This window comes from Pantherophis guttatus, chromosome 3 (genome assembly GCF_059756535.1).
Source record: "Pantherophis guttatus breed Tessera chromosome 3, ASM5975653v1, whole genome shotgun sequence".
In the NCBI taxonomy this organism is placed as follows: Eukaryota; Metazoa; Chordata; class Lepidosauria; order Squamata; family Colubridae; genus Pantherophis; species Pantherophis guttatus.
Window position 1 is genome coordinate 114,364,291 of NC_142065.1, and position 15,569 is coordinate 114,379,859.

The following is a 15,569-nucleotide window of genomic DNA, read 5'->3' on the forward strand; positions in this document are numbered from 1 at the left end:
ATCGTTGATAACCAAATTGGGATCTTCGTATAATGATTTTTTTAAAAAAATTCTCAGGTACCTAGCAGGGAATCTCTTATTAGATGCCTCTGGAAATATGAATGGGATTTATTTTTCCCCTCCCAGAGGAAAGCATGCCAGCCAAGTTGAAGATCGTGGCCTTCTATCGTTAGTATCCTTTTATTTTTCAATTGGATCCAATCCTTGAGCCACGTCATGGCTGCGGCCTGATAATAAAGTTCCCAGTCTGGGAGGCCAAAACCTCCTTTATTTCTGCTATCCTGCAGGAGTTTAAGTTTTATGAGGGCTTTTTTCCCTAACCAAATAAGTTTGGATGCCATTTTGTTTAATTGTTCAAAGAAAATGTTCCCTAATTTTATTGGTATTGTTTGAAAGAGATACAGTAATTTAGGTAGTATATTCATTTTAATTGTTGAGATTCTGCCAATTAATGATACCTGTAATTTTGCCCAATTGTCCAAGTCCTTTTTTATTTGTTGTAATAGTCTGTTGTAATTATCTTCTTTTATCGTAATACATTTTGCCGTTAACCATATTCCCAAATATCTAATTTTTTTGGCCCTCAAAATCCCCAATTTCTCTTCCAGTTCTTCAATTTGTCTATTGGTAAGATTCTTAGTTAACATTTTAATTTTCTCTTTATTTATTTTAAGCCCTGCTACTTTACCGAATTGTTTTATTTCCTGTAATAATATTTGCCCATTTTCTAACGGATCTTCTATAATGAATGCCAGATCATCCGCAAAGGCTTGTGCTTTATATTCCTCCTTTTTAATTTTTAATCCCTTTATTTCCTGATTTTGCCTGATTTGTAATATTAACAAGTCCATTGAGAGAATAAATAACAGGGGGGATAGGGGACATCCCTGTCTCACCCTTTAGTTATATTGAAACCTTCTGTTAATTCTCCATTTAGTATTATTCTTGCCACCTGGTTTGAGTAAATTGCTCTGATCATTCCAATAAATTTTTCTCCAAAATTCATCACTGCTAATTGATTTATAAATCCCAATTCAAGTTATCAAACGCTTTTTGTGCATCAATAATCTCAATGCTGATTGTTTTCCTGGTTGTGCTTCATAATATTTCAGTACATTCATTATAGTTCATATATTATTTTTTATATGCCTATTAGGTAAGAATCCGTTTTGGCATTTGGTGCAAGAAGCCTGCAACCGCTGGCTCTTTTTTGGCCCAAAAAGCCTCCAGCCACTGCTGCCAGCTTGGTTCTGGCTGGCAAAGAGGCGGCAGCTGGAGGCTTCTCGCGCTGAAAAAGAGGTGGCTGCAGGCTTCTTGTACCAAAAACTACAGAAAACTACAGGCCGAAAAAGAGGCCTGAAGTCCCGTCGCCACTGTCGCCACCCTGTTCTTCATGCTGGCTGTGCACACGCTCCCCATTGCCTGCTGGTGTGTGTGTGCAACCGCAACCCATTGTCAGACCCGGCCAGAAAACGGCCTGCTGCGCTCCACTGGTGTTGCAGTGGAGCTGCTCAGAAGGAAGCCGCCACAGTCTGTCCCTTTAAGGTACTTCGACGGGGGGGGGGGGGGGAGGGGACCATAAAAGGACAGGCTGCAGGAGCTGCCTTCTGAGCAGCTCTGCTGTGAAGGGAGGCAGAAAAGTTCGGACAAGTCTTCTCCTTCTCAGACATACACACAGAGTGTGCACACATCTCATGGCGCCAGGACCTTCTGCAAGCAGATGGCACGTAGGCAAGTGCCGCCCCACCTTGCTGTGAGTGATGTCGAGTTGGCCATACCCACTCAGTCCCTTGACCCCCACCAAGCCACGCCCACCAAGCTACGCCTACAGAACAAGTAGTAAAACAATTTGAATCCTACCAATGCCCAAGGTGGTAGAGAAACTGGGACTGAGAACACTGAGAGGTGCCCATAGCATTGTTGTTAGGCTCTGCCCAGGGTCTAAGCTCCGCCCACCACCCTCAAACTAACGGGGCATGTGAACATTCAAACTCGGTTCTGGAACAATACCTCAGGTACTATGTAAACTACCAGCAGGACAATTGGGCCAACTTGGTTCCTTTTGCGGAAGTTGCTTACAATAACACGATACATAGTAGCATTGGCTTCACCCCGTTTAAAGTTGCTTCTGGTCAGGATTTTCTACCCATTCCAAAACTGCCCCAGGGGAAACCCCAGCTCCCTTCCTTAGTGGAATGAATTGAACAGCTTCAATGTATTTGGCCCGTCACCTGTAAGGCACTAGACGAGGCACATCAAGCCCATAAAAGACAAGCTGATAAGAAAAGAGCTAAACTGAAACAGTTCCAAGTAGGGGACAGGGTCTTCTTGTCTACAAAGTACTAACAGATCATGCAGAAATCAAAGAAACTGAAACCAAGATTGTGCTGGAGAGGTGAGAGTGCGCAGTGATTGGAGCTGGATAAGGCGAACCTTAACTTCTTTTTAAGATTAGACCCAAGAAGAAAATTAATCCGGGAAAAGAGGCTCTTTGGAATATTTTTAAGTGGCAACCAAGAAAAGGCAGAGAAAAATTGTACCCTAACAGGAAATGAGTGAAAGATATAAAATATGAAAAGACTGGAGGTATAAATTCTAGTGGCATGACTCTGATCAGACACTTGAAAATGAAAATGTTAAGCAGCTGATTATCTATTGGATATTTTGTTTGAATTAAATTGAAGTATATAATTGGCGAAATAGCTTTAAAGTGGCTTTCTAACATTGAATTTTAAGCTGACACACCACCTACTGGTGAATGGATATATACTATGTTATACTCTTAAAATAATCAAGCAGCCTTGGAAATTTCTGATAAGAGAAGAAGAATACCTGAAGGTCTGCTGTATTATTTACTGTTCTACACCTATCTACTTTATGGTCACTAGAGGTCCAACCTTGAAAATTTAGAGGATGTCTAATGGAATGATTTTGAGTACTGGAACTAACTAACAACTTAAAGAGTGGATCTAAAGGATAATTTCGAAAAACCCCTGAACCGTATAAATGGAACCTATTGACCAATAGTGGGATATATAGAACTATAACTATTGTATCTTCTGATGAACAATGTTAAGATTTTGGAATCTGCTGGCTTCAGGGAGTTAAAAAGAATAGACTCTAGAGCAGTGGTAGACTATTGATAGAGCATTGAGTATTATTTGGACTCTTCAAGACAAGGCAAGATGGATCCTCAGGAAGAATTGGAGGCATTCCAAAAAGAGACTATGCCACTATTGCAAAACATTTATGATGCTATGATGGAGAACTTCAGGGAGATAAAGGACTTGCTATATAATATAACTGGAAAGTCTGAAAATGTGCAATAAGGAATGATCAATCAAGATAATAAATTCCAGGAAACAGGGGAGATAACTGGAACCTTAGAGGATGAGATAGAACAGAATGCACAACAAATAGAACAAGGAGATAAAGAATAGACAATAGAGCGGGGTGAAATAAAATTGGGAGAATATATACTAGGAGGTAGAAAAATGGAAATCAACAAATTGAAAAACATTTCTGGAAAAAAGATAAGATTTGGTAGATCTGTGGGTGGACTGGCAGCAAAAAATAACGGAGATGGAAATAATGGTTGGATTGAAAATGAAAGTTGTAGATGAGGACTCAAGGGAGGAATATGGGAGGCAAGTTAAAAAGAGAAGAAGAGAAATTCCCAAAAGAGTAAGAGATGATGGATAAAAAAAAATTTTTTTTCCTTAAAAAATAACAATGAGAATAATAAGATTGGCCATACTGAGAATTAGAATAGATTAAAAAATTAGAATTAGGGAGAATATTGTTATACATGTTTTGGTACAACATATTTAAAGTGAATGTTAGTGGTTAAGATTAGATTTTGAAAAAGGATGATATTAGATATGCCCAAGAACAGTGTTATGACTATTAGAAGGATGTAGTAAATATTGATTAATTGAAAAATGAAAAAATATGTGCTGATATTAATATATACAATAACACTAGACTATGTTTGTTTGATTAATGTAGTAATCTTTATTTGTTTTAATATTAGTTTTGTACCAAAATGAACAATACTTAAAATAAAGCGGGGTGAAATAAAATTGGAAGAATATATAATAGGTGGTAGAAAAAGGGAAGTCAATAAATGGGAAAATATTTCTGGAAAAAAGGTAGAGGATTTGGCAGACCCATGGGTGGAATTTATTTTTTATTTATTTTATTTTATATTGGATTTCTATACCGCCCTTCTCCCTAAGGACTCAGGGCGGTGTACAGCCAGATTAAAAAACATGCAGAACAAATATTAAAAACAATTAAAAGATATATAAATTTGGCCCAATTAAAACTCATTTACCAATTAAAAACGTTTAAAACATTTAAAAACAGTTAAAAATTTCATCTTAAGCCAGCCCGGCTTGTTTAAATAAATGGGTTTTAAGGGCGCGACGGAAGGCACTGAGGTCTTGGATTCTCCTTATCTCTGGGGGAGCTGATTCCAGAGGGTAGGTGCCCCCACAGAGAAGGCTCTCCCCCTGGGGGTCACCAGCCTACATTGTCTGGCTGATGGCACCCCGAGGAGGCCCTCTCTGTGGGAGCGCACGGGTCGATGGGAGGTCGTTGGTAGCAGCAGGCGGTCTCGAAGATAGCTAGGCCCTATGCCATGGAGCGCTTTAAAGGTGATAACCAACACCTTGAAGCGCACCCGGAAGACAACTGGGAGCCAGTGCAGCTCGCGCAGGAGCGGTGTTACATGGGAGCGCCATGCTGCTCCCGTCACTACCCGCGCTGCTGCGTTCTGGACCAGCTGGAGCCTCCGGGTGCTCCTCAAGGGGAGCCCCATGTAGAGAGCGTTGCAATAGTCAAGGCGAGAGGTGACGAGGGCGTGAGTGACTGTGCACAGGGAATCCCAATCAAGAAAGGGCCGCAACTGGCGAATCAGGCGAACCTGACAAAAGGTCCCCCTGGTTACAGCCGTCAGATGTTCCTCCAAGGACAGCTACATATCCAGGAGGACTCCCAGATTGCGAGCCCTCTCTGTGGGGGCCAATGACTCGCCCCCAATAGTCAGTGATGGAGTCAACTGACTATATCGGGATGCCGGGAGCCACAGCCACTCAGTCTTGGAAGGGTTGAGCTTGAGCCTGTTCCTCCCCATCCAGACCCGTACAGCCTCCAGGCACTGGGACATCACTTCAAGGGCATCGTTGGGGTGGCCTGGGGTGGAGATGTACAGCTGGGTGTCATCAGCGTACTGGTGGTATCTCACCCCAAAGCCACGGATGATCTCACCCAGCGGCTTCACATAAATGTTGAACAGAAGGGGCGAGAGGACCGATCCCTGCGGCACTCCACAAATGAGAGGCCTCGAGGTCGACCTCTGCCCCCCTGCCAACACAAACTGCGACCGGTCAGAGAGAAAGGAGGAGAACCACCGCAACACGGTGCCTCCCACCCCCAACTCTTCCAGCCGGTGCAGCATGATACCATGGTCGATGGTATCAAAAGCCGCTGAGAGGTCTAACAGGACCAGAACAGAGGAACAACCCCTGTCCCGAGCCCTCCAGAGATCATCAACCAACGCGACCAATGCCGTTTCTGTGCTGTGCCCAGACCTGAAACCCGACTGGAACGGATCTAGATAAGATGTTTCCTCCAGGAATTGCGGAAACTGTCGTGCGACCACACTCTCAACAACCTTCGCCATAAAGCGAAGGTTGGAGACAGGACGATAGTTGGCCAATATTGCCGGATCCAGGGACGGCTTCTTGAGGAGAGGCCTCACCACCGCCTCTTTCAAGGCGGTGGGGAAGTGACCCTCACTCAACGAAGCTTTGATAACACCCTGGAGCCAGCCTCGTGTAACCTCCCGGGAAGCCAGTACCAACCAGGAGGGACACGGGTCCAGTAAACATGTGGCCGCACTAAGTCTCCCCAAAATCCTGTCCACATCATCAGGAGTCACAGCATCAAACTCCTCCCAGATAACATTCTCAAGACTATTCCTCGTCACCCTGCCCTGATCTACCCAGTCAGAGTCCAAATCCCCCCGGATCTGGGCGATTTTGTCATACAGGTATTGTCCGAAATCCTCCGCCCTGCCTTCTAAGGGATCCTCCCGCACTCCTGGATGGAGCAGGGCGCGGGTCACCCTAAACAGGGCAGCCGGACGATTCCCTGATGACGCAATAGAGGCGGAAAAGTAGTTAGACTTTGCCGTCTCTATCGCCACTAGGTAGGCCTTAATATGCGACCTTACCAGTGTTCGATCAGATTCAGCGAGACTGGCCCTCCAACCGCTCTCCAGGCGTCTTTTCCGGCGCTTCATTTCCCTCAGCTCCTCAGTAAACCAAGGAGCCGCACGGGATCGGCATCGGGTCAGAGGCCGCAAAGGCACAACTCGGTCCAAGGCCCCACCAGCCGCCCGATCCCAGGCGGCTACCAGGTCCTCGGCCGAGTCATGTGCTAGATCCTCAGGAAATGGCCCAAGCTCCGTCTGGAACCTATCAGGATCCATCAGGCGCCTGGGGCGGATCCATCTAATTGGATCCACCTCCCTGCGGCGAGGGGTCGCGGTTCGAAGATCTAGGCGAAGGAGTGAGTGGTCAGACCATGACAAGGGTTCCATGTCTATATCCCCTATAACAAGACCACTCAACCACTGGCCAGAGACAAAAATCAGATCCAGAGTGTGACCTCCCCTGTGAGTAGGGCCATGAACTAACTGGGTCAGGTCCATGGCCGTCATGGAAGCCATGAACTCCCGAGCCACCTCAGACGTTTCACCGACGGATGGCAAGTTGAAATCACCCATGACTAAAAGCCTGGGTGTATCTACTGCCACCGTGGCTATCACGTCGAGTAGCTCAGGTAGGGCTGTTGCCACGCGGCAGGGAGCCAGGTACGTAAGCAACAAGCCCATCTGAACCCCACGGCCCCACCTCACAAGGAGGGACTCACATCCGGCTATCTGAGGCACAGTGGTCTCCCTCGGACCCAGATCCTCGTTAATAATAACCGCCACCCCCCCGCCCCTCCCCTGAGCCCTCGGCTGATGGAATGCTCTGAAGCCTGGTGGGCACATTTCAACCAGAGGGACGCCACCCTCCGGGCCCAACCAGGTCTCCGTAATACCCGCCAGGTCCGCTCCTCCCTCTTGTATAAGATCGTGAATGAGGGGGGCCTTATTGACCACGGACCTGGCATTGCACAGCATCAGCCGAAGGCCCAGCTCCTGAGTATCTAAGCCACCTAGTATCCGAGCAGAGGCTTGGGGACCGGGGCAAGCAATTGCTCTCAGACAGCAAGTGCGAGCCCCCAGCACCTGATGTGGTCCCCTGCTCCCGCCATATCTGCCCCTCCCATTCACCGTGCCGATGGTACAGCCCTCATAGATATCGTCCCCCATCCCTTTCCCAATCCCTCGTCCGGTGCCCCCCGGATCGTTACCCTGTGCCGGGCACGGCTCTGACCCTGGTGGATTTCCCCCCCAATCCGCCTTAGTCGTCTTCCCAATATCTTTAAAAGAATAATTACAACCCCCTCCCCCAGAACCCCTTAAAATCTTTAAAAATTTCCCTAAAAAGCCCCATAAATTCTTCCTTGCTCCATGCCATCTCTCCGGACTCCAAAGTCCGTCATCGAGATAGGCCCTCGATAATGTGGGGGGCCAAATCTGCGAGAGGGGAGAATCTCGCAGGGCGAGGAGTTCCGACACCGAATACATATAGCTATCAAGGGGAAACAGTCCAAGGGTGGGGGACCACTGATGTTATAAGCGTAGGGAAAATTCCAGTCCATGGTCAGGCTGCTAAATGATAGCTAAATGATAGCTAAAAAATAGCAGAGATGGAAATATTTATTATTATTATTTGTATTAATCATATTTCTATGCCGCCCACTCTCCGAGGACTCTGGGGGATTACACCAAAGACAGTATACTAAATAGCATATTGCCCTCAACAATCTGGGTCCTCATTTTACCCACCTCGGAAGGATGGAAGGCTGAGTCAACCTTGAACCGGTGAGATTTGATCTGCTGATCTGCTAAACTAGCAGTCAGCTGAAGTAGCTGCAGTACTACAGTCTAACCACTGCACCACCTCGGCAAATAATAGTTGGATAGAAAATGAAAGATGTAGATGAGGACCTAAGGGAGGAATATTGGAGGTAAGTTAAAAAGAGAAGAAGGAAAATTTCTAAAAGGGTGTGAGAATCAAGAAATACAGCCTATTGATCTATTAGAATCATTAAATTCTATGGATTATGGCCCCAGAAGAAAGAATATGAACCAAAGTTTTCAGCTAGAATGGTTTCAAAATGTACCAGAACTATTTGTAATCCTGCTGAGCCATTCTAACTGTGAAACATGTTTTTGCAAAGTATGCACTTGTATGGATACGTTTAAAACAGGAAGAATGAAACTGTTGGAAATGAGGAACTGAAAGTAATGTACACAGGTGTTTATGGAAAGTGACAGTGAAGTGAAGCATGTTAGAAGAAGAGTATAAAGGATAGGGTTAGAGATCAGCTCGGAGCCCTTTGATTTATAGCAGTCCATGTAGGATCTGCTGTATACCATTGGACCCCATTGCAATGGCTTGTTAATAGAAGTGTATTAATGCTATTATATCTTTTATATCTATTCATTTCTTATGTTCCAAATTATTAGAAACAATAAACCTCTGATCTTAAAGTAAGAATTAAATTGACAATTCATCATTCAACAATTAAAAATTATGAACTTCGGGGAGAAATTTGTAGGGATGATACGCTCAATATACTCTATTCAGACAGCAAAAGTGATAATAACTGGGGAAACAAGAGAACAATTTAAAATAGCTAAGGGTGTAAGACAAGGATGCTCCCTATCATCTTTATTATTTATTTTATCTTTAGAAGTACTATTGGGATACATCAGACAAGAACAAAAAATAAAAGGGCTACAAATAAAAAAGGAAGAATACACAGTGCAAGCTTTTGTCAATGATGTAGTATTTATCCTAGAGGAACCATTGGAAACATGATCTAAACTAGTTCAGAAAATAGAAGAATTTGGCAAAGTGGCCAGACTTAAAATAAATAAAGACAAGACAAAGATAATAGCCAAAAATCTGACCTATAAACAGAAAAAGAGGGGAAAATGGATATGCAGATAGCCAAGAAAGTTAGATACCTGGGAATCTGGCTGACGGCAAAATGTTCATCGATCAAAGAGGATAATTACAGTAAGTTACTTCAGCAAATAAAAAAGGACTTGGAGAATTGGAAAAAACTTTCGCTAATCGGAAGAATTGCCACAATTAAAATGAATATACTACCAAAAATTTTATTTTTATTTCAAAGAATACCGATAAAATTAGGAAAGAAATATTTTGAAGATCTAAACAAAATAACAACAAAATTTATTTGGCTATGGAAAAAACCAAAATTAAAATTAAAATTATTAAAAGATAGTAGAAATAAAGGCAGTTTTGGACTCCCAGAGTGGGAATTATATTATCAAACTGCAGCGTTGACATGGATAAAAGATTGGATAAATTTAAAAAATAAAAGGACTCTGACAATAGAAGGCCACGATTTACAACTAGGTTGGCATGCCTTTATATGGGAGGGGAAAAACAAAACACATACCTATTTTCAAAGACATCAAATTAGAGATGCTTTTTTACTAATATGGGGAAAAATAAAGAAGAACCACTACAATAAAATACCAGTTTGGCTATCAAGTATGGAAGCACTAATATACCTGAATATACCAGACTTAGACAAAATAGCAAGATACAAAGACATACTAGATGATCAAGGTAAATTAAAAGCGAATCAGGAATTAAAAAAACAGGGAATTGAAATAGATTGGTGGCCTTACTTGCAAATCCAGGCAAGATACAAAAAAGACGTAGAAAAGTATGGTTTCTATACGGAACAAGAGCTGGATAAAATACTATAGGGGACAGAGGAAAAAATGATTAAAAAACCATATAATTATTTACTGAGATTCAAAATGGAAGAAGAAACAGTTAAAGAAACTATGATTGAAAGATTGAGAGTGCATAACCCAAAAGAATTGGACTTTACTTTTTTCTCAGATAGACACAGATCCTTCTCTAGGATTGACTTTATTTTACTTAAAAGCAAGTTGACTTGCTTTTAAAAACAAAGAAAACAAAGATATTTCCGAGGATTTTATCTGACCACAGCCCAGTATGGATAGAAATAGAAATGGGAAAGAAAGAGAGAAGATCTTGGAGACTAAATGAAAACTTATTCAGATATGAAAAAAATGTAAATGAACTTAAAAAACAAATGAAGGAATTTTTTGAAATGAACTTGAATAAAGGTACCCCTATTGAAACTGTTTGGGATGCGAGCAAGGCCTATATGCGGGGGGTACTGATTTACATGAACTCTAAACATAAATCAAATCAACGAAGAGAAAGCTTAGAATTGGAAGGGGAAATAAAGAAAAAAGAGCAGTTACTTATAAAAAATCCAACAGATGAAAAATTACAAGGAGTTATAAAACTTTTGAAAGATCAATTTCATATGCTTACAGCGGAACAAGCAGCAACTAATTTACAATTTACGAAACATAATACATTTTGTAACGCCAATAAACCGGGCAGGTGGTTGGCTTACACATTGAGGAAACAGCAGAGTACTCGGACTATTGGGAGTATTGAGTATAAAGGGAAGGAAGTATTTCAACAAAGACTAATTAAAGAAGCCTTCTTAGATTATTATACCAAATTATATGCTAAAGATGATATACAGAATGAACTTATAAATAAATATCTAGAAGAAAAGAGAGTTACAAAAATTTCTAATGTTCAAAAAGAAAGAATGAGTTTGTCAATAACAGTTGAGGAGATTATTATTGCTATTAAACAACTGAAAACAGCTAAAGCTCCAGGACCGGATGGTTTAACTGCGGTGTACTATAAAACCTTACAAGCAGAAATGATTGAACATCTTAAAGACTTATTTTGTAGCATACAACAAGGGGGAAAAGTACCCTCTTCATGGAAAGCAGCTTTTGTTTCTTTGATACCGAAAGAGGAGGCAGATTCTACAAAACCGGAAAATTTTAGACCAATATCTCTCCTGAATACGGAATATAAAATCTTTGCGAAAGTATTAGCCAACAGATTAATGCCAGTTATTCAAGAGGTGATTCATCATGATCAAGCTGGATTTATAGAAGGCAGATATATGAAGGATAATGTGAGGCAAATTATAGATTTATTGGAATATCTTGAGAAGAATAAACAGATCTCTGCAGTGCTGGCGTTTTTGGATGCGGAGAAGGCCTTTGATCGAGTGAATTGGAACTTTCTATTAAAGACTTTAAAAATGATGGGTTTTGGGGACCAGTTTCTACAGGCCATTTCAGCAATCTATCAAGAACAAACAGCATAAATTATTATTAATGGAAGTTTAACTACAAACTTTAGTATAGAAAAAGGTACAAGACAAGGTTGTCCGTTATCCCCGTTGTTGTTTATCTTTAGAAGTCTTGTTGAACACAATACGGGATTCGAACACTTTGAAGGGAATAGTGATAAGGCAAGATGATTACAGAATAAGGGCATTTGCAGATGATCTGGTTGTTATCCTAATGCAGCCGATGGAATCAATAATTCAGATGAAAGACATTATAGAAGAATATGGTATGGTGTCAGGATTTAGACTGAATCAGAAAAAAACCAAGATGATAGTTAAAAATATGACAGTTGATCAAAAGAAGCAACTGGAAAGGAAGGCAGGCTTTGAAATAGTATCAAAAGTGAGATATCTAGGAGTTCAAGTTGCAGATTCAAATATAAAACTGTTTCAGAATAATTACGAGGTGCTGTGGCAAAAGGTACAAAAGGATATGGAAACCTGGAAAAAACTGCAGTTGTCTTTACTTGGAAGAATAGCAGCAGTTAAAATGAATGTTCTACCTAGATTTTTATTTCTGTTTCAAATGATTCCGGTGCTTAAAAGTGATAAATACTTGACTGAATGGCAAAAAGGAGTGAACAAGTTTGTTTGGAATGAGAAAAAACCAAGAGTTAAACTGAAAATTATGCAAGATGTTCGTGAAAGGGGTGGTCTTAAACTTCCAAACCTGAGATTATATTATGAAGCTGCAGCGTTTACACAAGCAAGTGATTGGTTTGGAAGGACAAAGACTGGAATATTGAATATAGAAAGTCATGATCTTGAATATGGTTGGCATGCATATTTATTTTATGAAAACAAGGTTGACAAAGTATTTAATAGTCATATATTTAGAAGCTCCTTGATGAGAGTATGGAAGAAGCACCGATTCAAATGGGATTACAAAATACCGTTGTGGTTGAATCTTGGTCACATCATATGGAATATAAATATAAAGTCACTCGGGGGGGGGGTTCATATAAAGAAGTACTTTTTAATGATGGGGGCAGATGGCAACTAAAAACATTGAATACGCTGTTGGAAGAGGGGATTAATTTAACTTGGTTGCAGTATAATCAACTTCAATTGAGATGGAGAGAAGATCAAAAATGTTTAATGTTGCATGAAGAAGAATTGGTTAGAGAGATAAAAGAGAAAGGTCCAATGCATATTAAGAGGATTTATAATGTCTTGTTAGAAAGAGATTCAGAAAATGAATTGGTTAAAGATTGTATGATAAAATGGGTGCAAAATTTTGGAGAACCAGTTATGATGGAAACATGGGAAAAATATGGGTTCAGAATGTTAAGTTTACACAGTTGCAAAACTTAAGGGAAAATTTTTACAAAATGTTTTATAGGTGGCATTTAGATCCCAAAAACTTGTCATGTATGTATCCCAATGTTCAACCGAAATGTTGGAGATGCGATTGTTTAGATGCTACATATTATCATATATGGTGGACATGCAAGAAAGTTAAGGCTTTCTGGATAAAGATTTGGTGGGTTATGCAAAATGTTTTAAAGAAAAAAATTCAATTTTCTCCACATTTGTTTTTACTGGGTATAGTTAAGGGTTTTTCAGTGGGTGAAACAAAATTGATATTGCATATGGTGACAGCAGCCAGGTTATTGATTGGTCAATACTGGAAAAGGGTTGATGTGCCTACAATTCAAGAATGGACTTTGAAGATGGCCAGTTTTGCAGAAATGGCGAAGATATCAGCATACTTAAAAGATCAGACTCAAGAGACTTATGTATGGGAGTGGAGGAATTGGATAGATTATGTGCAGAATAAATACCAAACCAGGAAGTACCAGATAGTTTTTAGATAAATGTTGTGTAGAAATGTATAGTTTATAGGGGGCAAAATAGCTTATTGTGATATAGAAATGTATAGCGCATAGGGAGGAGAATAGAGGGGTAGTAAAGTATGATATAGCACAATGTGGATGGATTTCACCCTGGGGAAGTCATGGGGAGGGAGGGTTTGGGGCGGTTAGGGAGGGATGGGGGGGAAATTGGGGGAAAAATTGTTGTTTGTAAAACTTTTTCAATTAAAAAAAAAAAAGAAAAGAAAAGAAACTATGATAACCTGGGCAAAAATTTTTGGCTACACCATAGAATTAGAGAACTGGGAAAAAATGTGGGAAAAATATTATAAGTTGACAATGTCAGCGCCATACAAAGAAATTTTATATAAAATGTTTTATCGCTGGCATTTGCCCCCACAGAGATTAGCAAAAATGTCTCCAAACAGATCAGCGGAATGTTGGAAATGCAAACAGAAGCAGGGAACATATTATCACATGTAGTGGACATGCCCAGAACCAAAGAAATTATTTTATTTATTGGATAAAATTAAGAAAATGGCTAGAGGAAATTACTAAACAACAAATAGACCCACTCAGCCTCTGCTGAGGCTGAGGGCTCAGAAAAAAATCCAGGGCTCAGAAAAAAATCCAAACCAGAGGTAGCTGGCAACCTACTAATGGCACTGAAAGAGTCCTTAATCAAAGATTAATATTTTTGCCCTCCATGGCCTCCTTCAGCACTCTGCTGCGGGGCCTCCCCTCAGCCCATTTTCAGCCTCCTCAGCCTCCAAGAGCACTCTGCCGGCTAAAAATGGGCCGGGGAGGGGCACATGGCCCATTTTGGTCAGCAGAGGCAATGCAAGCCGGTCCTTTGATATTTCCAGGCCAGCCCCATGGGCTGGATTTAAGTCTTGAGTTTGACACTCCTACTCTAGATCCCTTTGCTTTTTCCTATAAACACTTTAATTTTTCCTCAAGTAATTCAATTAGTTTACATTTGGTACAGATATAACTTGATATAACTTGCTGTAAAGAAAAATACAGCATTAAAGACAAATGGAAAGTGTGTTCTGAACAGAAAACTAAAACAGGAAAAGAAATGGTTTTTATAGACAGGAGAAGGAAGAGCTCTTACTGGTGTTGATTCCCAGCAGTTTTGCCTCCAGTTCCTGCACTTGCTTTACTAGAAGTGATATATGCTGGAGAAGGTCCTTATTCCGAAGCAAGAGCTGGTGTACTCGAGCCTGGGCCTCAAGGCGGGCAGCTGCCTCTGTAGCTAATTGGTCTTTCAACAGATGTACCTGCAGAACAGAAACAAAAAGCACATGATTATACATAGCTGCAGTGAAAAGTAGACAGTAAAGAAGATTTATAAGAAAACTTACACTCTGAATATAGATATGAAAGGAGGCTGAATATACTTCAATATTACTTCCCCTGAGATAGCTATTGAAACTGTCTTTAGGGCCTGCAGAAGACTGACGAGAAGATCCCACCCACCAAATGATTTACAGAGTCCTTAGATACTAAAGAGAAGCCAAGATATTTGCTTAAGAATAAAAACATTCAGAGTGATATCAGTCTCCAGTAGAACTGTCAAGAGAGCAGTTCATAAGTAAGAAAACAAATGTTGTATTGTCTCAACAACCACCAAATATTCTTACATTTTCATTTTAGTATCTTGGCAGCAAAGACAAGGATATTCCATGACAGCTATGCAATGAATTTGGCATTGCAATTGCTGGTCTAGGGTTCTATTCCTTCAAATCTTTTGCTCTTTCTTAGGTAAAGGACTGCAATTGAATAGGCAACTGCTATTAACCGAGCTCAGGTTGGAACATTTCATGCACTAACATGGTTCAGATTATTTTATATAGGATTTCTATTCAGTCTTTTCTTCAATTAGATCAGGAGTGTCAAACTCGCCTCATCATGGCATCATCATGTGACGTATTGCGACTTTTCCCCCTTCGCTAAACCGGGTGTAGGCGTGGCTAGCGCGTGACGCATCCGGCTCACGGACCACAAGTTTGACACCCCTGAATTAATTTTCCTGCAAAACAGATAATAACCTGAGCCACAGCGAACTGAGTCTGTTGCTGTTGCTGCTGCAAAAGCTGTTGCAGAAACTGCATTTGGTGATGAGCAGAGAGAGGAACCTCTGGCTCAGCCAACTGGGTAGAAGAAGGGAGAAGCATCTTAGGAGAAGCCATGAAGATATTCTCTTTGTGAACCAAGTCCTATGAAAAAAGCATACGCAGTGATCAATGCAGGATTCAGTTTAGACTTCCCTATACCCAGTATACATCTCTCATTTTTCAGAAACATAATTCTTCCCCACCCAATAGGCAG

At 41.1% G+C, this 15,569-nt stretch overlaps 1 protein-coding gene across 6 annotated transcripts in view; it reads right to left on the reverse strand.

Annotated features, from left to right (window-relative positions):
- NOS1AP (nitric oxide synthase 1 adaptor protein) overlaps window positions 1-15,569 on the reverse strand; it is a 206,753-nt gene that overhangs the window by 92,698 nt on the left and 98,486 nt on the right. For all 6 annotated transcript variants that reach the window (XM_060690208.2, XM_060690207.2, XM_034409934.3 and 3 more), the window contains 2 exons: window positions 15,290-15,457; window positions 14,353-14,518 (listed from right to left, as the gene is read on the reverse strand). In XM_060690208.2, coding sequence (XP_060546191.1) covers window positions 14,353-14,518; window positions 15,290-15,457 — 334 coding nt within the window. The remainder of the gene's footprint in view (window positions 1-14,352; window positions 14,519-15,289; window positions 15,458-15,569) is intronic.